Raw genomic sequence first — 24,596 nt, 5'->3', positions numbered from 1 at the left:
TTTTTTCACTTAAAAAAACATTTTTAATAACAAAAAAAAACACACACAAAAAACAAAAAACGAGCAAAAGAAAACCTTAAGGCTCTTGCTAGAGGCCAAAGCATTTCTCTTCTTTTATTGAATAGACTATCTTTACCTCATTTTGTTTTTTACTCCTTTGTCAAATATTCATTGACCATAAAGGCCTTCTCTTCCTTCCCAAGGCCCTCCATTCGATTCAGTGCAGTGTGCCTGCCTGCAGGCTTCAATGTGCTCCAAGCCAATGGTGGCTGAGCAGCTAGCTTGGGAACAAGGAAGCCAGGGCCAGCAGGCAACAGAGGGGCGCACTGATATAAGGATACCACCAAGAGGCTTCCCACCAAGAGGCTTCCCATTTTAACACAGCTAAACAGGCTGTTTAGATCATCACATTTATCTAAATAGTTCCACATTACACTTGAAATTAGAACCTGGAACAACATGCAGTAACAGGCCTCCAGCGACAAGAGAAAGCACAGCACGGACCCTGGTTCTCCTAAACATGCTGGTGTGAGAATAAGGGCTTTTAAGTCAGATGGTCCCAAACCAATTATTTTTACAATGCAAGTGCAAGTGATATATCTGAATGAAGGTTATGAATCAAAAAACTTACACAACCAAGAACTGTAATATGCTATACAAACAACACAAGATGAAGGTACAGTGTTTTTTTAGCTTTTTATTCTTTTAACATCTTAACAAAAGAATATTCCCCGAAGTTTAAAAAATACAGTTTTATATTATATACAGACATCTGAGTACAGATTCCAATATCATACAAACACTGCTATGTTAGAAATACAGTGGGAAGGCATGATATAATTCACTGCCTCTTGGAGGGTGTAGGCTCATGGATATGTTTTATTACTCCAACTACTTCTGTTACTTGTAACCCTGATAAACTATATATTAGGCACCTGAGAGGTTGGAAGACTACTGAACATGAACTTCAGTACTCTCTATTTTGATCTTTATAATCTCTTTACAAGTTTACTTCATCTACAACTAAGCTACCTTTATTGTCATTAGCCTAAATGATCGAATATTTACCACATTAACTGTTAATATACATACCGATCAAATTAAACTTAAAGTTGTATAGCCAACTTGTGTAGGCTACATATATTTAAACCTAGGAAATTCCCTAATGCATTGTGAGCGATCTAAATTCTATTAAAGAGAAGTGGCAATTCTATAGTTTTCATGCTCTGGACACTACTTTCTAAAAAAAAAAAATTAAAAAATGACTGACAATAATTGGAATTGATTTCTTTTAAGTTAATCAAGAAACCTATGGTAAAAAAAATCTAAATAATAGTTTTATTTGTATTTAAAAATACATTGGAAATTCTGCATATGCCCATGATCAAGCTTATTTTCAATGCACATTAAATATTGGTGACATGGTTTGATCTGACAAGTCCTTTTCAAAGTAGGGAGACTCCTGTACATTTCCATTGGCCCTGCTGCCAATGATGCATATTGCTTCCTTGCTAATGATGATGGATTCATCTGCCATTTATCACCTGAACAGTTTTCCGACCGTAATGATAATAACTGTAAGCTGATGCAACCGTGGTGAAAGCTGTAAAGCACCTTTAATGGAGAAAAAGAAAATTTAGTTGTCAAGTAAAGATCAGTAACTGTGAGAGTGATAAAAAATACATTTAAATTATCTAAAAAGTAAAAAAGGCTATGTGGTATCAAATTATTTTTAACTATAAAAATTTAACTATGGAAAATGCACTGCTTTTCCTTAAGACCTCATTAAACTAGTAATATCAAGCAAATCTAGTTCATGAGCCCAAGAGACTAATGAGAATCCCTAGCAACTGTCATTTTCCCCCAGACATTACTCTAGATGTCTTATATTCTCACTAGAGGCCCAGTGCACAAAATTCGTGCATGCGTAGGGTCCCTAGTGGCTGCCGGCTGGGGCCTCCCTTCATTCTGCCCCTGGTGGTTAGTGCATGTCATAGCAAGTGGTCGAACTCCCAGTCTGAGTGCACGTCATAGCAAGTGGTCGAACTCCCAGTCTGTCGAACTCCTGAGGGGACAATGAATATTGGGCTTTTATATGTAGAGATATTATTTTTGCAACAGAGAAGTTGGTCAGGGCCACGGAACCACATTAGAACCTGGCCTGGCTTCAACTCTGGAGCCATGTGCCCTTTCTACTACTTCATTCTGCTGAGAGTGTTAGACTCTATTTCTTGAAATTTGAGTCATTTAAAATAAATGTTTTCTTTTTTGATTCTTTAAAGCAAACTGGCAGACTGACTCAACTTTCTCCTGGAAGTTAGATCAGTAGTGCCTCATGGTTTGTTGAATGCTCGCAGCCAACAGGGTACTTCTTAGCGTGTTGTGCACTTCTGCTCCACCAGGTGAGGTGTAGGACCACCCAGACTATTTTTATTTGATCCCAAAGCTGTTCATGCCAGTTAAATATCCTAAATTCACACATAAGCCAACGAAAAATACATGTAGGAAAAGCTGCTGTTTTTGAGAACTGGATGCTCTGGAAAGACTTGATAACCAGCCAACTTGCTAAAAACTACTATAAAGTAAGCAGGTAATGTGGCTGTTAAAATACTAGAGAAAATGTTACAAAATCTAGAAAGTTAATATACAGATTGCTTTGTAAATGTCTTAAAGTCTTATATCACTTCAAAATAAGCAGAACATAAAAATCAGAGATGTATTCAAAGAAAAGGTGTTGGTCATATTCAGAAGATGTAGAATTAATCAGAATCAATGTACACTTACATATCCTATATAATAAAAACCTAGGTGGCATCACGCCCTTGTGCAATGTCATCACAAGATAGCCGCCACAAGATGGCCGGCAGGGAAGGGCAGTTGGGGGCGAACAGGCTAACAGGGGAAGGCAGTTGGAGGAGACAGGCCTCCATGGGAGGGTAGCTGGGGGCGAACCAGGTTGGCAGGGGAGAGCAGTTGGGGGTGACCAGGCAGGCAGGGGAGGGCAAGTGGGGGCAATCAGGACAGCAGGCAAAAGTGGTCAGGGGCAATCAGGCAGGAGAGTGGTTAGGAGCCAACAGTCCGGGATTGTGAGAGGATTGTGAGAGGGATGCCCGACATCCCCTGAGGGGTCCCAGACTGGAGAGGGTGCAGGCTGGGCTGAGGGACACTGCCTCCCTCCCCCACGCTTCCAGCGCACAAATTTCATGCACCAGTCCTCTAGTATTTCAGAAAAGGTTTAATGTGTGTGTAATTTCTAAAGCTTTTTTAGCTTAACTGATTGGTAAACCAACCATTTTTTGGCTCAGACTGCATCAAGCAAGAAGGTTTTAATTATAGAGTGGCAGTGCTTCAATATCAGTGTGACATATCCAAACTCTGAGAGTTTGAATTTGACACCTTTAAAGGCTATAATAAGCACAATAAAATAAAATAAAATTCAAAACCCTTTCTCTAAGTTTCCCTCCCACAATGGCTCTTTCACTAGGCTGGACATACTTCCTTGCCCACTCTCCTACACTTGACTTCGTATAGGGTCTGCCCTTCATCAAATGGCCTCCCCTCAGTCTCTTCCTGTATAAAATCCACCCAGACCTCATGGCTCAAATGGCACTTCATCCCTAAAGCTGTCCCTCTTCTTTCCACCTGGAAATGGCTTCCTTCCTCTGAAATCTCAACATATCATCTGTACCTCTGATCCCCTGTAACTTGCATGAAAACTTCTCAGGTATAACTTCTACACCCCATATTTTATAGTAAGCTTCTTAAGAATAGTATCAACCATAGAATACAGCCCACAGCTTTACCTGGTTGGTGCTCAATCAACACTGTTAAGAACCAAGTAATTCTAGGACTACCACAATAAGCCATTTGGTTGACATTCTCACAGGGTAATACTAAATTTAGCTTACCACAGTACTGGAAGATAAAAGCCGTGAGCATAATTGAAAACCGGAGCTCCCAAAGAAGCTGCTACCAAGATTAACTGGACTGCTGTGTTTACCTAAAAAATAAATAAATAAATAAATAAATAAATAAAGTAATAAAATAATAAATAAATAAATAAATAAAAAATAAGATAAACCATCCATGAACAGTGCCAACCAGATCCTGTTTCAAGCTCACAAGACAGAGTAACACAACATATCTCATGTTTAATGTTCTAATATTTCTGCCAAAGAAGCTGGCATTCACACAACTGGCCCATTTGTCTGCACAGCTGCTCTTCACAGCAAAGAGAAGGGCAACTGTCAGAAAATACCACTATCTTGAATTTCCATAGCAATTCAATGTGATTCAAAGCTCTTTGCTTTTTATTTCAGCCATTAAAAGAGCCAGGGGAATACGGAAATAATTTCACAGATGACAAGGTAATGCAATTAGTAAAGTGACTTGCCCATAATCATAGCAGGTTACATATCTGAACCTAGAACCCAGATTTCCCAGCATTTCATTCAGTGCTATCGCTTGCCTGCCTGTCAAACTCATGAGGTTAGAACCCTGAAATGCACTCATCTCCATGAGAGGCTCTTTGGAGGAAATGAGGATTCCCTACCCTAAAAGACAGCATGGAGGACAAAGGAAGCAGCAGCAGAACCAGAAAGACACTGAAGACTCCTACTCTACACATCGTGAAAAGTGTCTGGGGGGAGTGGGTGACAGGGAATCAGCAGTGATGTGCCCCGAGAACTGCACCTATGTTCTATCATCCATTCTGCAGCCAAATTACAAGAATTCTACTTTGTTTTAAAAACAAATAATAAAAACTGTCTGGAAAACTTCTTGCAAGATCAAAGATTTGAGGTATTTGTCCCTCCACTTCTTTACGCCACTTCCTATCTGTATCAAATTACTGTGATACAAATATAAGTCACCTGAATTTAAAAAATAAAAAATAAAGTAAAATCCCACATATATAAAGTTCCACCCAGGGAATTTCTGATTTGAAAGTAATCACCGCCCTGGCTGGTGTGGCTCAGTTGACTAGGGGTCGTCTTGTGCAAGGAAAGGCTGCTGGTCTGATTCTCAGTCAGGGCACATGCTCCAGTTTCAGGATTGGTCCCTGGTAGGGGGCTTGTGGGAGGCAGCCAATTGATGCTTTGCTCTAACATCAATGTTTCTCTCTCTCTCTCTCCCTCTTACTCTAAAATTCAGTAAAAATATTTATTAAATAAATTTTAAAAATAATGAATATGTAAATCTGTCTCAGAGATGACAGACATCCCCAGCCTGATAAACTGCCACTACAAAGGATGGGACACAATGAGGAGAGCAAACTTATCAAGGCCAAAAGGAAAATAAATGTGCCTTGAGAGCCATTAACAGTGTCCTCTCTGGGTGCAAAGATTGGCATACAGCTATAATCCTGAAGTGGCTCGCTCAGGAAAATGGGATGAAGACTTAGGATAGCAGTTGTTTATGAAATTGTGAATAAACTTTCTCCAATTGCTTTGCATGTAACAGTCAAGCTTGAAAAGGAAACAATTTTATTATAAGTTGTTTTCACCAAAGGGAGGTGGGTAGTGAAACCAGAAAGGAACCCTCATAACCTCTTTGTGTCTACTTTCCCTACATGGTGGCCCTATTCTCTCATCTTAAATTCTCAGACCACCAACACAAAACACAACACATATGCTAAAAATTACAAAAGCTTTGAGAACAAAAATACCCACTACAGTCAATGCATTTAAGTTTGTCTCATTTTCAACTTCATTGTGTGTGCCTCTTACCTTGCTGATGAAGGTTGGTTTTAACCTAGCAGTAGCATAGCAAGGATTGAAATACTTAGAAAGTGTTCGCTGGAAGAGGACAAAAGAGATAAAAAAGTTTACTCAATTTAGCATTCAATTTCAAATAAACATTTTGTTATTATATGTACGTAACAGTTATTCAACGCTTACCACAGGCCTAACTCTATGCTACAATAAGCCCTTTATCTGCACATTCTATTTTCCTAAATGAGCATGGTTACATTCTTCATAAATTATACATGGGTTACTGAAAAGAGATTTTAAAAACCCATAGATTTGTCAATTCCTAAAAAACTAACACGATAACTATCATAAAATGTATCTCTCTACTAAAAAATTCAATAAATTTCCCTTATTACTATTTTCTTTTGCAGACTAAAAACACAAAATAAAATACTGCTATGTTCACTGAGTTGGGAGCCAAAAGATGAGGTCATTATGTTATGCTTATGTGCTCAAATATTTGTAAAACCAATAAACAAATATACAAATTGACCATGCCATGCTCATACAGCTGTGATTTTAAAAATCAGTTCTAGACAAGCCATAGTAGTGGCTCAATTAGATAGCAAAAAAGGGCTTCATTGTGCAAACACTTTTAATAGAGCTTGGATGGGGGTAGCTGGTCTGGGTTTTAAGCTGCAATTAATTATGTATCAACTGAAAGGATTTGGACTTAAAACAAAAACATGTCTGTTTTACCTTTTTTTTCCTGTTTTTGTTGCATTTTTAAAAATTTCTTTATTGATTAAGGTATTACATATGTGTCCTTACTGCCCCATTACCCCCCTCCTTATCATGCCCCCACCCCCCTGTTGTCTGTGTCCATTGATTAGGCTTATAAGGCATATCTGTTTTAAATTGATTATTCTGTGTTCACTGAAAACTACTAAACCAAGATGACAGTTAATGTGTTTTTTTTTTTAAAATTCTTGGCAAATAGATTTCTAAAAAATAACTTCCATAAATTATTCCCGTAAAGTGAAACCCAGTATACAGCAGAGTGATTATTTTTTCTCTTAAATGCTAAGTAATAATAAAAGAACATTTTCTTTCAAACAAACTCACCGGTTCTGGAAGAGTTCGATATCTGACATAAAAAACAGCAACAATCAACATTATATCTCTTGAAATTATCATATAAGTAAGTGGAACTGAAAATCAAAAATAAAATAATTTTGGTTGGGATTTTAAAATCACTAAGATGTTACACATACAGTGAAGCCTTACCATAAATGGGTGTTTTTCATAAGTAAAAGTTTTCATTTTTTTATAAACATCTATTGAAAGTTTAGGATCCTTAGAGTGAACCACTGATTTTTATCTTTTTTTACATGAACTCAAAACAAAGTGAAAAGAAACTATGGCTTTCAAAGTCTAAGTTTGCCTTTCAGACCTTCTAGGCCTCCTTTTGTTTTGTTTTTCTTGCACATGCTCTAAGCTGCAGTTAGTTATCAGTGTCAGCTTTACTCAGCTCTAACCACTTCTGTTATTTAGCTTTGTAAGTTTGGGGGAAAAGACCACCACGCTCACTATAAGTACATGGGGTTAAAATAGTAATGAGGTTGGAAGGGATGTCAGGGCTCAAGTCATACTGGCGTCTCAGCACCTTTGACTGCTTGTTTCTGCATTCTAGGTAACTTTATAATAAATAAAATTTCCTATATGTGCCACCTGTGAAGAAACACAATGTTCTCATTCTTATCTGAACCAGTTCCTACCCCAACAACTGCTATTTTTTTCTCCTGCCCCATTCATTCAGTGAATTCTAACTACACATGAATTAAACTTGTCAATACTTTCTCATTATTCCTAAGATTCTACAGCAGGACCCCAGAGGCAGAGCCAGCAGATGGATATTGTAGATGTGGATGCCAAGGATCCCCTACTACTCCCTTGTGGGATGAGAATGGGAAGGCAGAGGACTTGTTTCACTTTATATCCTTCAGTGCTGCAAGAAGTTTTAACCATGAACCTGTATCAATTTCATAAGAGGAAAATTATTTTTTTTAAAGGAGAAAAAATCCTGAGGCTAAAACACAGTTCAAAATGTAACAATTACTAAAATAAAGCATCACTCACTGTACATCTCCATTTCCATAATACTTTCAAACAGCTCTTTTGTGAATTACTTTTGAGGCTATACTGAAGGTCCTTTTTAGCTTTGATATTCTGTTGATTTTGCAACCTGAGAAAAATCTGACTAATGAATTACAGATTTAACCCTTGCACTCCGAACCATTCTGGACATTGGCTACCAGCTACTCGACGCTAACGGCGGAAACGTGCGTTGAATTAACTCAATTCCCCGTAATCACTAATAAACTGCAATGTCCCCTGAGAGGGGACATCCGAGTGATATGCTAGAATTCCGATGTCCCCTGAGAGCAAAGGGTTAAATTTTAAATCTCTGCTGTCACAGCTATGATGTAAGTGTTGATCCTTGGCCTAGAACTGGATGACAAGACTTCTCCAAAGTAGTTCTCTACACAATTCATGGCATTTGGAACACACAGGTGATACAGTTATGTGCACCAAGTAACAAAAGCCAACCTGCCATGATTTTCAGGGACATTTTTGTGACTGTACAACAAACTTTTCATAGCAATAATTAGCTAGCACCACCTAACAGCAACCAGATTTTAAAATGCAGCAAACTCAAGCAAATTATATATAATAAATCTCCAGAACATAACTTCAAACAAAAATAAGCATATTTCATCTCCATGGGGGAAAAAGAAACATGCCTTAATCCTAAATAAGAGATTGCAGCAGAAGAGGAGATACACTGCAAAGACTCAGGTCCAAGTTCTATTAACTACCAACATTATAATTTACTAAGCATTGTTTTAAATATTTCTTACGTATTAAGAATACCAGAAAAGAGAACCAAGAAAACATAAGGTAGAAAATTATCAAAGATATAAACAATTTTCAGAACTGGAGTTTTCAGACTAAAGGGGACTCCTTAATACCCAGAACAATGAAAGACCCACATCAAATTTGAGTAGGATCTAGAACATATACCACTATAAAATTTCAGAACTATAAGGACAATGAAAAGATCCTGGGACTTAGCTTCCATTAATATATGACTAAATCATTCAGAACAATCCTTCTGCTAATATAACTGAAGAAGAACAATAGTAATAATAATAAAATCCTGAAAGCTGCTTACAATAAGGTAAGAAAGGGTCAGGCTAATGCCTGTTAGAGTGAGAACTCAAGAAAAAAGAAAAAAAAAGGTCTAGGTACTCAAAGCCACTGTCCCTACTCCTAGGACACAAGACACAAAGCTGAATAGAAATTTTGGCAGTCTCAGATGATCTGGGGGACAGCAGTCAAACCCTCAAGGCTAAGGTCTGATAAAGGACCTCATAGCTTTGAGCTGGGGTCTGAAGGACTATCTCCTAGGATTGGGAGAGGAGATGGTTCTAAAGCTTTATGGAGAATGTCTCACCATCTGACAATACAGGACAGGGGTGGGGAACCTTTTTCTGCCAAGGGCCATTTGGATATTTATAACAACATTCTCAGGCCATACAAAATTATCAACTTAAAAATTAGCCTGCTATATTTGCTCAAACAATTAATTCATCCCTAGTGCCTTGGCAGGGCCAGTACAAATGATTTCACCGGCCTTATATAGCCCGCAGACTGGATAGTCCCCATCCCTGATCTACGGAGTCCTAGCCTCTTAGCATTCCTAGGCACCTAGCAGGTCTGAACAAAAAATCTTCCTTGGAGAATGATGCCATCATCCTAAACATAAAAATATTTCTCCAAATTATTTTTCAAACATTAATATAATCATTAAACAGTCAAAAATAACCAAACTCACAAGATACTAGGAGTAAGAATCAACAGAAACAACAAATGAAAGAAACCCTCCCTCAAAAGATATGAAATTTTATTTAAATGTGCTTTTATTGATTTTAGAGAGAAAGGAAGGGAGAGGGAGAGAAAGAAAAATATTGATGAGAGAGAAACGTCAACAATGATTGGTTGCCTCCTGCAGGTCCCCTACTGGGGATCAAAACCACAACCCCAGCATGTGCCCTGACCAGCAGTCAAACTGGCAACCTCTTGTTGCATTGGTCGACAATCCTTAAGCCACATCAGCTGGGCAAATTTTAGAATTATAAGAGTCTATTAAATAACTGAATTTATTGTTTTAAAAGGAATATAAAAACAAAGATTTCCACTGAGAACTGAAAACTATGAAAGACAATTTAGTTAAAGTTTGAAGAATAAAATAGAAATTCTATAACTAGAAAACACAATAAAATAATTAAATAAACTTGGCACAGCTAAAGAGAACTGGGGAACTGAATGAGCAAGAACATTAATAAGCACCCAAAATGGAGCCCAGGAAAATAAAATAAGGTAACATACAAAAAAGAGGCTAAGACAACTAAAATTCTGTGAAGGAAAGAGAAACCAAGATGGTGGCAGAAGTAAACACCTAAACTGCTGCCTCGCACAACAATTTCAAAATTACAACTAAAAAACAAAACAACTATCACCCAGAAGGAAAGAGAAAAGAACATTGAGACATACACAAACGCTGAAAAGCTGAGGTATGGAGGTGTGCGAATCGGGCTGGTGGTGGGCGGTTGAATGTGTTGCTTTTTTTCAACCCAAAGGAAGACAAGCTCCCGATTACTCTAAAATCAAGTTTCTGGAGAGACACTGGGACCCAAATTCCTACGGGGAGAAGCTGGACTGTCTGCTATCAGTCGGAAAGTGAGGGTGACTTTCTTGCAAAGGTGCATCCAGCAATCATTATTTACTGCGCTGGGGCGTGGGATGAGGGGACTTGGAAATGCGAAAAGCAGAGAAGGCTGACTGGCAGCCCTCACTGTTTGCCACACCTTATCCTAGTGACACCCTGAGACTCCACCCCGCACAATCTAAAAACACACCCAAGCTCTGGCAGCAGCTTTTGCATATAAATAGCCTGCCCTATCGCAGCTTTACGAAACAAACAGCAGCTCCAGTCAGACAGCCCCAAAACCTCCAAACCCCAAGCAATGAGGAGAAAACTGTAGTTATCGCTGTAGCTCCTGCTGGGTGGCCTCAGACAGTAGCTGATCTGCATCCCACTGGAGATCCAGAAGCCAGTGTATCTAGTGGTCTGTGTGAGATGACACCAGATTTCAACTACTCTCATAAGGAACACATTCAAGAGGCAGACTCAGTGAGCACCAAAGCCCCACTGGAACAAGTCCTGCCCCATAAGCATGTCTCCAGCACAGCAATTCTTCCATATAGACACAGTGGGTCCTCACAGCCAATTGGCCTGGAGGCCAATTCCCCCCAGTGACACCAATAACAATCAAGACTTAACTACAACAAGGCTGTACACACAGTCCACAAAGGGGTGCACCAAGAGTGTCCACCTCAGGTAACTGGGAAGGCTGACCCATTGAACCATATAGGACACCCAGCACACAAAGCTACCCTACCAACTCTGGGAAGCAGAGAAAATGAGGAGATAAGGAAACAGATCACAAACAAAACAAATGGAGGAGAACAAACGACTGGATATAAAGTTCAAAACACGGTTATAAGGTTTTTCAAGAATTTCCTAGAAAAGGCTGATAAATTTAACAAGAACCTCAGAGAGAAGATTAAAAGCAGCAAGAGAAAACCAGTTAATTACCTACAAGGGAGCACCCATACGATTGCCAGCTGATTTCTCAAAGGAACTATGCAGGCCAGATGGGAGTGGCAAGAAATATTCAAAGTGATGAGTAGCAAGAACCTACAACCAAGATTATTCTACCCAGCAAAGTTATTCAAAATTGAAGGTCAGATAAAGAGCTTAATAGACAAGAAAAAGCTAAAGGAGTTCATCACCACCAAACCAGTATTATATGAAATGCTGAAAGGTACTATTTAAGAAGAGTAAGAAGAAGAAAAAAGTAAAGAAAAAAATAATGAACAACTAATACATATCTATCAACGAGTGAATCTAAAAATCAAGTGAATTAAAAATCTGAGAAACAGAATAAACTGGTGAATATAGTACAATCAGGTGCATAGAATGGGAGGGGATTGATAATTCTCAGGGGGAAAAGGGTGTATGTAGGGGTACAGGAAGAGACTGGACAAAAATCATACACCTATGGATGAGTGGGGGGGAGGTAAGGGCAGAGGATGGGGTGGGAACTGGGTGGAGGGGAGTTATGGGGGGAAAAGGAGAAATAACTATAATAATCTGAATAAAGATTAAAATAAAATAAAAAATAAAAAATAAAAAAGATATGTGAAAAGGTCTACATATGTACACTATGTTCCCAAGAGAAGAGAAAAATAGGCAATATCTGATGTTTAAGGATAAGAATTTTCCAGAACTAATTAATGATGTCAATCCACAGATTACAAAGCTCACTAAGACTCAGATAAATAAAAAAGAAACTAACTCATATTCACAAATATTATTGTGAAATTGTGGAAAACCAATGACAAAGAAGAAATCTTAAAAGCATTCAATGTAAAAAGCTTTCCTTAAAAAAAATAGATGGATTGTGGCTGGTATGCTCAGTGATTGAGCATCAACCTATGAACCAGGAGGTCATGGATCGATTTTTGGTCAGGGCAGGTACCCAGGTTGCGGGCTCAATCTCCAATGAGGGCAGGTGGAGGAGGCATGCAGGAGGCAGCTGATCAATGATTCTCTCTCATCGATGTTCCTATCTCTTTCTTCCTTATCCTTCCTTATCCTTCTTATCCAAGAAAAAGGGCATGGATTAACTGTCTTCTTATTACTAATGAGAAAGCAACTGAATACATTAAATGTGCTTAAAGAAAATTAACTACCAACCCAGAACTATAATCAGCAAAAATATCCTTCCAAGAAAAAAGTTAATCAGACAGACAGAAAAAGCCAAATACTACATATGGCACCACTTATATGTGGAATCTTAAAAAAAAATACTGAATTCAGAAACAGTAATAGTTTCCAGAGATTGGAGAATGGGAGAAATAGGAAGACGGTGGCAACGGGACAAACTTTCAGTTTTAAGATGACTAAGATATAATAATACACAACATGGTGATAATGAAAAATAAGTAAAACAGAATAAACACTGCTAAGAGATTCACTTAAAACAGAGTTAGGAGGCTAATAAGGAAGTGAGCACTATACATATCTTTCAGTTCTCAGAGCTGATAGTAAATTGCTAAACCTGTTTCTAAACTTTAGCTCAAGCCCAAGCAATAAACATCCTGGAATAACAACTGCCAAATGGACGCAGCTGGCCTTTACCTCCTTCCTTATAATTTTTGCCTCCCTCATTTGCATACTGGGACTGAACCAGTCTAAATAATTTAGAAAATGAAAACTCAAGGAAAGAGGAGGAAAACATAAAAGAACAAGTAATCAAGTCCTAAACTTATCAGATAAGGTCAGCAAAGCCCAAAGTTGGTTCTTTGAAGATTTACGGTAAATTTCTAAAATGCAACTGAAACAGATAAGAGTTCCTAGAAAAACATCACAACTTACAAGATATAAGATGAACCAAAAAACCTGAATCATCTTAAAATGATTTAAAGAAAAGATCCACAATCACTTACTTTAAAACTCTTCCCAAAGAAAACTCCAGGCCCAAATATCTTCAACAAGTTCTACCTAACATTTAAAGAATAACTGTGATCTTACACAAAGATCTACCAAGAACAGGAAAGAAAAAAAAAAAAAATAGATTCCCCAACTCATTTTATGAGATTGGTATAAACCTGATGCTAATACTTAACAAGGCTATCTGGAGAAAAGAATTCTAAGTCAGTCTCATGGATCTATATGAAATCACCAACAAAATATCAGCAAACCAAATGCAGCAATATCTTCATAATATATAACAACAAAGTTAGATTTATGTCAGAAATTTCAGAATTGTCTAACATCAGAAAATTAAGAATGCAATTCCACTACACATAAACAGCTTAAAGGGAAAAAAAATATGACTGCTATAATACACAAGAAAAACTTGGTAAAATTCAACATTCGATTGTAACAGAAACTCTGAGCAAACTCCTTAACCTGAAAAAGGGTATTTACAAAACCCTACAGGAAATGTCGTATTCAATAGTGAAATGTTGAAAGCTTCCTTTGAGATTGGGAATAAGACACAGATACCACTCCTATTCAACACTGTACTGAGCAGTGGAGTAAGATAAGTAAAAGAAAAGGCAAAAAAACCGGAAGAGAAAAAATACAGTCATTAATTACAGACACTACATAATTGAGGATACAGAAAACCCGAGACTTCATTTACATTTTTATCATTAGGATAAGAGTTTAGCAAGTGTTACCAGACACAAAAATCAACCTTAGAAACAGAACTGATTTTCATCTATTAACAAGTTATTACAAAATGAAATATTAAAAAACTACCAATTATAAAAGTATCAAGAACTATCAAGTACCTAGAAATAAATCTAATAAAAAGATTATTACCGCTCTAGAGAAGACTAACATTTTGACATTTTCAAAAGCCCCAGATAGAGCAGATATATCATATTTGTGTACTGGAAGACTCAAGTTGTAAAGATGCCAATTCTTCCAAATAGATCTATAAATTCAATGCAACTGAAATTAAAATCCCACCAGGATTTTCTGGGAGAACTTGAAAGACTGATTCTAAAATTCACAAATGGAAAGGGGTAAGAATACCAAAAGTGGAAGGACTTACTCTACCAGATACCAAGACATTTAGCAAAGTAATAATAATTAAGATTGACACTGGTCAAAGATAAACAAATCAATAGGGGGAAATCTAGGAAACCCAGAAACGAACCCATGTACATATGGTCATTGAAGTGTACCTGGAGAAAGTACAGACTTTTCAACAAAAGGTCCTGGGATAATTGGGTACCAATAGAAACAAAATTAATTTTTAAGAAAGATATCTTTTTTTAAAACATCAACTGGGAAAATGTAATAAGGACACTTAAAAGCTTTTCAATATAAAATATAATAACATGTAAAGGAAAAGTATCAGAATGGCATGAGACTTGTCAACAGCAAGATGGAATCTAGAAGTCTACAAAATAGTGTCTTCAAAACTGAGCCAGCTCTCTGGGTTTTGACTTGGTTTGCAACAATATGGCTAAATGCACCAAGAAGGTAGGAATCCTTGGTCAATATGGAACTCGTTGTGAGACCTCCCTCAGGAAAGTGAAGAAACTGAGATCGGCTAGCATGCCAAGTACACTTGCTCCTCCGGTGGCAAAACCCAGATGAAGAGACAAGCTTAGGGATCTGGCACTGCAGTTTCTGCATGAAAACAGCAGCTAATGTTCCCTGGGCCTATAACACCACTTCTGCCATCACAGACAAATCTGCGATCAGAAGACTTTAGGAACTGAAAGCCTAGTAGGAGCTCCACAATTTGAAATCTTCAGAAGGGAGAAAATGAAAATTTCCAGAATGACAGTGAAGCAAAGTCTCAGTTTGGAAAACAATCTACACCAATTATTTAGGTAAAGCTCAGTGCGACAAAACCTGGGAACAATGCTAACTTTAATTGGGAAATACCTGGCTAACTTTTGTAAAAGAAAGCAAAAAATTAAAAAATAACTTAGAAAAATGGGAGGCACAAAAGTACAAAAGATCATTTCAATTTTTAATAATGTCAACGGAATGCTCCTTAGTTCTTTTTCCCTACAAAGCATTTGCATTTATTTGAGACTACTCCTGTCCCTTCAACACCACCAATTATATACTAACACAATTCTGACTTTCAAAGCATATAAATATAACCTTTAGTCCAATTCATTTTTTAATTTGGTATGGGAATTTAAAAGCCTTCAGGTAGAGGAGAAAAATAATGTCTAGATTGAGGATTCTACACCAGTCTGAAACTCTTCCTCTCAAATTTAATAATACATTCTATTTATTGAAGGACCATGTGGAAGCTTCTTTGTTCTCAGATTCTATTCCGAACTCTTGGAAATAGTTTAAATGAACCAAGGGAGAAAAACTAAGAAATACAAGTAAAGTAAAAAATGAATGATCAACAAAGCACATGCAAACCACAAGGCAAAAGATCTTAACTTCTTGTTGGAATGTATTGTACAAACATGCATGATTTGAAATTGCATAATAGTATCCAAGTAAAAATAATGTGAATTTTGAGACATCTTCAGGGTTTCAGACCTCTCATTTATTATGATTAAATTGTAATAAGGAAAACTTTAAATTGTTTTCCAAAAGCTAGGCGCTAAGAGTATATAACATGGTTTCAAAACATTTTAGAGTAATTGGAATTGGCACTATGAAATATTTGCTCAATTTTAACTTTAAGCAATCTTACTAAATGAATTCTATTACTAAATAATGACATAAATTCTAAAATAAAAACAAATAATTTGACAAACCAAACAGTTCAATAGTTTAAAATTAAGGAAACAGTTTAAAATTTAAAAATATATTTTGGGGACAAAAATTATCTATCAAGAGAAATCCTAAGCTGATTAATGTCCTTCTTCCCTTTGCTATAAAAAGTGTGCATGAGGTGTTCTTACCTGGAATAAGATCTGCATAGGTCAAGCTAACATATAAGATACTGATAAGTATTTTATCAGCAAGTGGATCAAGAGCACTTCCCAAAGCTGATTTTTGACTGGCCCAGTTTCGAGCAATAAATCCATCCAACTGAAAATAGAAGTTGTTGTTTTTTAAATAAATGTCATAATAGGCACAGAGTAGTTATCTTGAAGAGATACCGGGGTAACAACTATGCTTTCATAAAATGTAACTAAAATCTCTTCTGTTTCTTATCCCCAAACCTTCTCATTCTTTCACTGGTATATGTTTAGCTTTTAAATTACAAACTGGTCTGAAAATAATTTCACTTGTTTACAGTACTTTTCTTTCTCAAGACCTTCTGGTATTTCTCAATGTTTCTACAATGCTGCTCTGTGGGATGAACCCAGACATAAATTTAGAGATTTAGAAATTTCCCCCAAACTCACCGAAAGCATGAGTGATAGGGCATGGATTCGGAGGCCTCTCTCTTGAGCACTTGTCTGAAGCGGCTTTTATCTGCAAGGACTTCCCTTTAACTGTGAGACTCCCTCCTACCTACTCTTCTACCATCCAACTCCCTCCATTTTAAGTTATTATTTTCAAAAAAGTTTTAATTTAGTACCACTATAATTCCACATCTGGCTGCATTTGCATGACCTATATTTAAAAAAAACCCTCAATCCTCTATGCCTGGCCTACTTAAAATTTTTGACATAAAAATTACTTATTTAATATTCTTTTTTTTTTTTCCTGTTGGGGAGGAAATCTCAGATTTTTAAAAAAATATATTTTATTGATTTTTTTATAGAGAGGAAGGGAGAGAGATAGAGAGCTAGAAACATCGATGAGAGAGAAACATTGACCAGCTGCCTCTTGCACACCCCCTACTGTGGATGTGCCCGCAACCAAGGTACATGCCCTTGACCGGAATCGAACCCGGGACCTTTCAGTCCGTAGACCGACGCTCTACCACTGAGCCAAACTGGTTTCGGCACTTATTTAATATTCTTACAAATTAGTTATATTTTAAAGCAGAGGTCATACCTGCTTGCCAGTAAGTCAAATTAGGCCTACAGGCTGTCTGTGTATGGCCTGGCCAGACCTTTCAAAAATTTAAATTAGTTGCCAATACTAAATATTCAAAGTCTTACCACAAAAATCCACATCATCAGGCCCACTATGGAGTCACAAAATAGACTGAAACCAAGTACGGTATTGCCTATCCTCATTAAGTAAGGCAGATATTTTCTGGTTTTCCAAATCCCCACCTGGCTTTTAATCACTTTATTTAAGCTTTGAAAACATATGAATTTTTTAGTTCTATTTCCAAGGGAAGTAAAAATCAAATTAATTTAGATGTACTTTAACATGGTACATCTTTATAGGATAAATAAGTCCTCCATATCACAAATAGTCCAATGAGTTAGAGGAGACAGCACTAGCACAGGACAATGGTTAAGAACTTGCTGTTTGGCCCGGCCAGCATGGCCTGGTGGCTGAGTGTCAACCTATGAATCAGAAGATCATGGTTCAATACTTGGTCAGGGCACATGCCTGGGTTACAGGCTTGATCCTCAGTGTGGGGCGTGCAGGAGGCAGCAGATCAGTGATTCTCTTTCATCACTGATGTTTCTCTCTCTCTCTCTCTCCCTTCCTCTCTGAAATCAATAGAAATATATTTTAAAATATTTTTTTTAAAAAAAAAGAACTTGCAGTTCACAACAGAACATAAGTGATTCAAGTTCTGGCTCTCCCACTTACTGTGTGATCTTGGGCAAATTATTTGGCCCCTCTAAGTCTCAGTTTTCTCATCTGGAAAACAGAGATAGTAGGCTTGGTTGTCTCCAGTAATCAACATTTAGTAAATCCCCCCAAAAATAGTTATTGATGTTACTACCACAACTGAAAGAATCTATTTTCTTCTTAGGTAGACTTGGTGTAAAACTGGCTAACAGGAAGTGCCTAGAACTGGGAGCAGGAGCCTTTTGTTTAGTTTCTGATCTCAGTGGCATTAACCTCCCAGTTTTTCACCATCATCACCTCTTGTCCTGTTACTCTACCCACATTAGGTTCCAAGGTCATCAACATCATCACTGCTCTGCAAACACCTATAACTCCTACTCCGCTTCCCCTCAATCCTGCTTAAACACAACTACCCATGTCCTCCAGCCAGGCCTGTACCCAAGCAGCTAAACCCTGGTCAAGAAAAACACATAGCCCTAGCCTGTTTGTCTCAGTGGACAGAGTGTTGGCCTGGGAACTGAAGGGTCCCATATTCAATTTTGGTCAAGAGCACATGCCAGGGTTGTGGGCTGGATCCCCAGTTGTGGGGGGATAGGAGGGTAGGCAGGAGGCAGCAAATCAACGATTCTCTCTTACCATTGATATTTCTGTTTCTCTCTCCCTCTCCCTGCCTCTCTGAAATAAAAACATATTTTAAAAAAAGAAAAGAAAAAAACACACACATAAATGGCTGATTGGTCACACTTCAAATTTATGATCACAAATCTCCCATGGGCACTCAGTACTGCCTAGCAACCCTACACCTGCTTACCTTCTCTTTTCACATCGTCTGCTCTCACCTCAAACTAACTCCATACTTCCTAAAGCCTCTCACTCTACCTCTCACTATATCTACATTTTCCATGAAAAACAGAAACAGACTGTCAGCACTCCTTCATATTCCCACTTCCAAATCCACCACTTACCGGCACCAATTACTCTCTACCTTCCCTGAGCCCTGAGCCCAGGCCCTCTCACCTTCTGTGAGTTGCCATTCTCCTTCCCTGTATCCTCAATCTCTTCCTTCCTACCTATTTAGTTTATTAAGAAAAATTCCTCATATATATATATATATATATATCTTTAAAACTGCCCTTCCTTGATCCTATTTCTTTATTTCCCTATAAAGCAAAACTTCCTCAAAGTGATGTCTATTGTCATTACCACCTTACATTTGACCACCAACCCACTCTGATTGTCCCCACCCTCTACAGATGGTACTCATAAGGTCACCAATGAAGTCTATATTTTTAGCTTCCTTGACCACAAGACAAATTGAAGCACTTTCCTCTCCTAACTTCTGTGCTGCACCCCATTGCCTAATATTTTCCTTCTCACCAGCTACTCCTTTTCTATGTAATTTACTCATTCCCTTTCCGTTGCTGTACTTCATTGCTCATTTCTCTGACCCCATCACAGCTTCGATGACTTTCCCAGACCATCTACATGCAGATAACTCCCAAATCTATCTCTAACCACTGACTTCCTCCATCTCCACACTAACTACATTCAACTATCCAAATGACAACTCTAGGTGAAAAGGCGTAATAGTTCTTGGTATTTTTCAAAAAACTCTACCTTACTCTTTTTTTTTTTTTTTTTAAATATATTTTATTGATTTTTTTACTGAGAGGAAGGGAGAGAGATATAGAGTTAGAAACATCGATGAGAGAGAGTCATCGACCAGCTGCCTCTTGCACACCCCCTACTGGGGATATGCCCGCAACCAAGGTACATGCCCTTGACTGGAATCAAACCCAGGACCTTTCAGTCCGCAGGCTGACACTCTATCCACTGAGCCAAACCGGTTTTGGCTTCTATCCTACTCTTAAGCCCAGAAAATGTTAACCTCAATGTACCTGCCGTAATATTTAACTCCTTTTTCTCACCTCACACATTCAATCCAATGTATCAACTCTATCTTCAAAACATATCTCAAACCCATTCATTTCTCCAGATTCCAAACTCCCACCCTAGTTCAAACTACCAATCCCCCTAGATTACTGTAAGCCTCCTAAACAGCCTCTCTGCTTCCACTGTCACCTTCTTATAATCCACTTCCCATACACAACATAAATCAAGCCTTGTCATTCCCCTGCTTAAACCCTCCATGAGTCCAGCCATCTGCCCAGGAGCCATTCTAGAGGCATCAAAACCTCCATGGAATAAATGTGAAATATGGTGCCAGTTAACTCAGATTTTCACACACACTGTCTTATATACTTAGAAAAATGTAAATGAGGCCCCTTCTATTCAATGAATATTACAATCTCATGTGGCAGAAGAAAACCCACAAAAACCCACCATCAAAAGAAGATCAACTAAAATAGCTGAAAAAGACCTTGTCTGTTATGAAAAACAAAATTCCATTATCAGTACAAATAACCTTAGACAGACGTGGAGACCATATTAATAATGAGTGGATGCCTTCACAGACTTCAGAGATAAAAGCAGGAATAAAAGAGAGCTTGTGAGAATGGAGAGAAGTTGTGACAAACAGGACGTAAATTCTGAAAAACAGAAGTGGCAGCCATTTAGCAACTACATTTGATGCATATTTGGAAATGCCATGTAACAATGCAAATGCCCTCCTTTGTTTATCCTGCAAAATATGCAGCCAATTCCATATTGCTCACCAGAGCCACTGACTGGGCAGGTGAAATTTTGTTTCTACGGACCTCAAAGATGGGCATGCAGGAGGCAGCCGATCATGGATGCTTCTACCTTTCTATCCCTTTCACTTCCTCTCTCTCTAAAAATTAATAAAAACAGACTTGAAATAAATAAATAAAAAGCAGGTGTAAAAAAGTTGCCTCCATACAACTCCACTACCTTCCTTAGATAATCTAAAGAATAATAGAGTTACACATAGATGCTAAAGACAAGTCCTTAAATAAATCGCCAGCTGAAATGCATCTTGAGAATTTCCTTCCAAGAAAAAGCAGACTAAGGCTGTGCTATTTCCATGTCGTAGAGACCCTGGGATGTGGAAGGGGAGCAAAACAGAGGAAATGACTTTATAACTTACCAAATCAGTTAGCCCAGCTAAAGCAAAAACTCCTAGCGCCACATTAAAATCTTCCTCAATGATCAAATAGCCCAAAACTGGAGCCAAGCCAATTCTCGTCATTGACAACATATTTGGTATTGTCCATGGGTTTTCATACTAAAACAAAAAGACAACAAAATTTAAATTAAACTTATACTTTAAATAAATATATACTTTAGAAAGATACACTTGATAAGCTTAAGGATGACAGCTATATACACTTTAAATTTAGTATTTTAAATTGAGTTTTTAAATCCTATTTTTACAGACATCATTCTAAAACGGTCAAGAACACAGAAGATAAAGACGTGCCATGTACCCAAAGGTAGACTAAAGTGTCTACTACACATAGGTTTCTTCCTAGAGCCAGGAGCAAACATGTATTATCTACTATATATGTCAAGCCTTTAATACATGACCTCACCATTGGAATGGAAAACTTTAAACACTGCTTTTAAAAGTGAAACTTCAAGAAGCTCTTATACTTCAAGTAGACAGTCTAGGAAAAAAGAACAAATTATCAACCCCAGGCAGTCTGGCTTAAAAATATTTATTGCAAATAATCTCCCTCACTCCTCTATACATACCCATCAAAAGAATATTAAATGATACACAGTGTTGGATAATTGGAATGAAGAGGGGGGGAAAATACTGAATTACCGAACTTCACTACTAAGTTGGAGAACTGTTCAAAGAAAATGGAACTGGGAATAGGGATTGAAATTTTTAGGAAATATAAAGAGAAGTTTGAAAAACTATTCAAAACAGCCACGGACATATTGAAATCCCCCACTAGAAACTAGGAGCTTTCTCAGCTTCCCTGTGGGAGCCTTATGATTCCTTGAAATTTCATTTCAAGCCAAGCTGTTTGAAGTTGGCACTAACAAAAGGGCTTCTTGGCAGCTGCTCTGAAGAACATTCCTTCCTTGCCAAACAACATTCGAATTTTAAAAGCCTCAGCCCAGTGGTGCTAAGGCACCCTGCACAATGAGGGTACAGAAATAATACCAAGAAAATGTCTCTCCCTAAAGCCTGGATTTTTACCCTAGTGAATCAAGGCTGCCAATGCTAGCCCATGTGACTATCTCACAAGACCAACCCTAGTTATAACCTCTTTCTTAATCAGTAACCAACTTGCCTGAACCTTAATCTTGATTTTTTTTTTTTTAAGTGATCAATACGAGTTCTAAAGACATCTTTTAAAAAATTCACGGACCATCCAGTAAGATACAAAGTTTCTGCTTTTAAACAAAACCTCAGAGAGGCAAGATAATGGGGTTATTAGTTATTAGGATCAGGTGGCAGAACACTGTCACTGAAAGCTACAGAAAAACTTCAAATTCTCCAGGAAACAATCACCAAAAGAGAAACAATACAAACCTCTACCCAAGGGCCTTTTATTGAAAACAGACCACGTTACAGAATAAAATGAAAACATTCTTGGAGCATATCCCAAATTCAAGTTCAACGGTCAATGTTTCAGAGTCCAGAGAAAAAAGTAAGTCTGTTGACCATACTGCGGCACAAAATAAGTCAAATACCAACTAACTGTTACAACAAATCATAGTTCCTGACTGAGAAAAATGAGTAACAAAGCAGAAAGTCAGAATAAAGAGGCCCAATATGAATCTCAGATATTCGTGGGGGCAAAATTAAAGACAAAGTTGCAAACAGCCAGATAATTTCATTGGGTGAATTAACAAACCAGGTTGAATGCAGAGAAAGGGTTTCTATTTAACTCCACGTAAACTTATTTCTTTCTAAATTGCCTCATTAATTTATCATCATTAAATTTGAAAATTTCTCTAAATTAAAATTAAAGAGAGCCAATCTAATCTCTGATTATCCAACCAAAAGCCCGTGGCATACTCGACCAACTACAGCCGTTCTGGGAAGGACTTCCGCCAGCATATGGCAACCTCAGAGCATCCAGCATGAGGTGAGACCCCTGCCAGGATGTGCCACCTCAACCCATGCTGCACAGCTTATGAAGGCAGTGCAGGGGCCCGCTGCAGACCTAACAATTGAAGATGTAATAATTGCATGAGTCCTGCTAACATGACATCAAAAGCTCACCACCCTACATTCATGCTCTGGTTAGTCTACCACTTGGCAGTATTTCACTAGGTAAGTAGACAAATAAATACCTCCCTCCGTAACCTCAAGAGAATTTTAATCATCTTTTGTGGTTTGACCACTTTTAAAATCTTTCAACTACACCTTTCATGACTTATCATTCATCTGATAACTTGTAAGACTGCCAAAGGTCAACTAATAGTGAACCAAACCCTGCACAAGCAGACAGAAAAGCCTGTATGTGTATTTCCGATGATTCCCACAGACTTTCCCTAAAGCATCGGGGATTCCCTTCCCTCGTTAAGTTAAAAATAGACTTTTCATTAGACAGGCGAAGGCTATTTTTACTCCTGCCATGGGGAGGCCGGTCCAGCGATCCGTGCGGATAGGAGAGGCGGAGGGGGGATTCTAACTTCACCAACAAGACTTGAAAGTAGACCCCGGTCTGTACCGCTCAAATTCACCCGACCCGGATAACCCGCCCGTCACTTCTCCCCGGGAAACGGCTTAAAAGTTCTGAAACGGAAGCGCCGGGCCCGGACAGGTCAAAGCACGTTATTCGAATCCAGGTCTGAGCGACCCCGGCCCGGGCGGCCGCTTCTCCCCCGTACGTACCAGGTTGGCGGCGCTCTCCGGGCCCCACGGGCCGCCCGGGGCCGCGGCGGCGGCGCCCTCTCCGGCCGGGGGCGCGGGGGCCGCCTTCCCCAGGCCCGAGCAGTGTCCCCGCGGGCCCGCTCCGGGCGGCCTCAGGCCGAGCGCGGCCGGGCGCAGCCACCAGCGCCCCGCCAGGCGGCCCAGGCAGACGGGTGCGGGCGGCAGCAGGGCCCCGAGGGAGCGCCCCTTGCCCGGTCGCGCCCATGTGGCCCCGCGCAGGGCGCCCCACGAGCCCCGCGCCACGCGCGAAGCCAGCATGGCCCCTGCGGCCGCGCTGCGGGGATGCAGGCAGCGGGAGCTTAGCAGCTCGGGGCACCGACGAGCCGCTTCCCCGTCGAGCGCCCACAACCTCCCGAGAACGCGGGCGCTTCCATAGTTGTTTTCAAACCCCGGCGCACACGCCTCTTATACAGGTGGCCCGCAGCCGCCAAGGGCGGACGGGCGCCTTCGCGACGCTTTTGCGACATCGCAGCCGCCGAGCTTCGCTGCGCCCCTGGTGGCGGCGGGAGGCGCGTGCCGCGGAGCTGGGCTCCGGCCGGGACCGAAGCCCGGGGGAGGGACCAGCGGGCGCGGTGACCGCGGGTCCACGTGGCGGGAGAAGACGCCGCCTGCTCAGGCCCCAGCCTGAGATTTCCCCAAAGCTGTGGCCTGGAGAAGGATCCTCTTCAGGTGTGCGCGGCGTTCTCGGTTCGTTTAGGTTTCAATATTGATAAAGTGGTCCAGAAGAAGTAATCAGTGCTAGCTCACAGCT

At 39.2% G+C, this 24,596-nt stretch overlaps 1 protein-coding gene and 1 pseudogene across 2 annotated transcripts; one reads left to right on the top strand and one right to left on the bottom strand.

Moving 5' to 3' along the window:
- Positions 1-1,244: 1,244 nt before the first annotated feature.
- On the bottom strand, positions 1,245-24,301 carry CRLS1 (cardiolipin synthase 1). 2 transcript variants are annotated; one of them, XM_045574296.1, is made up of 8 exons: positions 23,863-24,301; positions 23,807-23,832; positions 21,095-21,232; positions 16,281-16,410; positions 6,816-6,901; positions 5,727-5,795; positions 3,909-4,000; positions 1,245-1,614 (listed from the first exon to the last, which is right to left on the bottom strand). In XM_045574296.1, exons 1-8 carry the CDS (start codon positions 24,101-24,103, stop codon positions 1,527-1,529), a joined length of 870 nt encoding a protein of 289 aa, XP_045430252.1. In that variant the 5' UTR covers positions 24,104-24,301; the 3' UTR covers positions 1,245-1,526. The 2 variants fall into 2 exon arrangements, with proteins under 2 accessions (XP_045430252.1, XP_036275394.1); XM_036419501.2 differs by having other exon boundaries at positions 23,807-24,300.
- LOC118707815 lies at positions 14,860-15,130 on the top strand (annotated as a pseudogene).
- Positions 24,302-24,596: the final 295 nt, after the last annotated feature.

The sequence above is a fragment of the Pipistrellus kuhlii genome, unplaced genomic scaffold (assembly GCF_014108245.1).
Source record: "Pipistrellus kuhlii isolate mPipKuh1 unplaced genomic scaffold, mPipKuh1.p scaffold_m20_p_6, whole genome shotgun sequence".
NCBI lineage: Eukaryota > Metazoa > Chordata > Mammalia > Chiroptera > Vespertilionidae > Pipistrellus > Pipistrellus kuhlii.
This window is presented reverse-complemented; position numbering and strand designations above follow the sequence as displayed.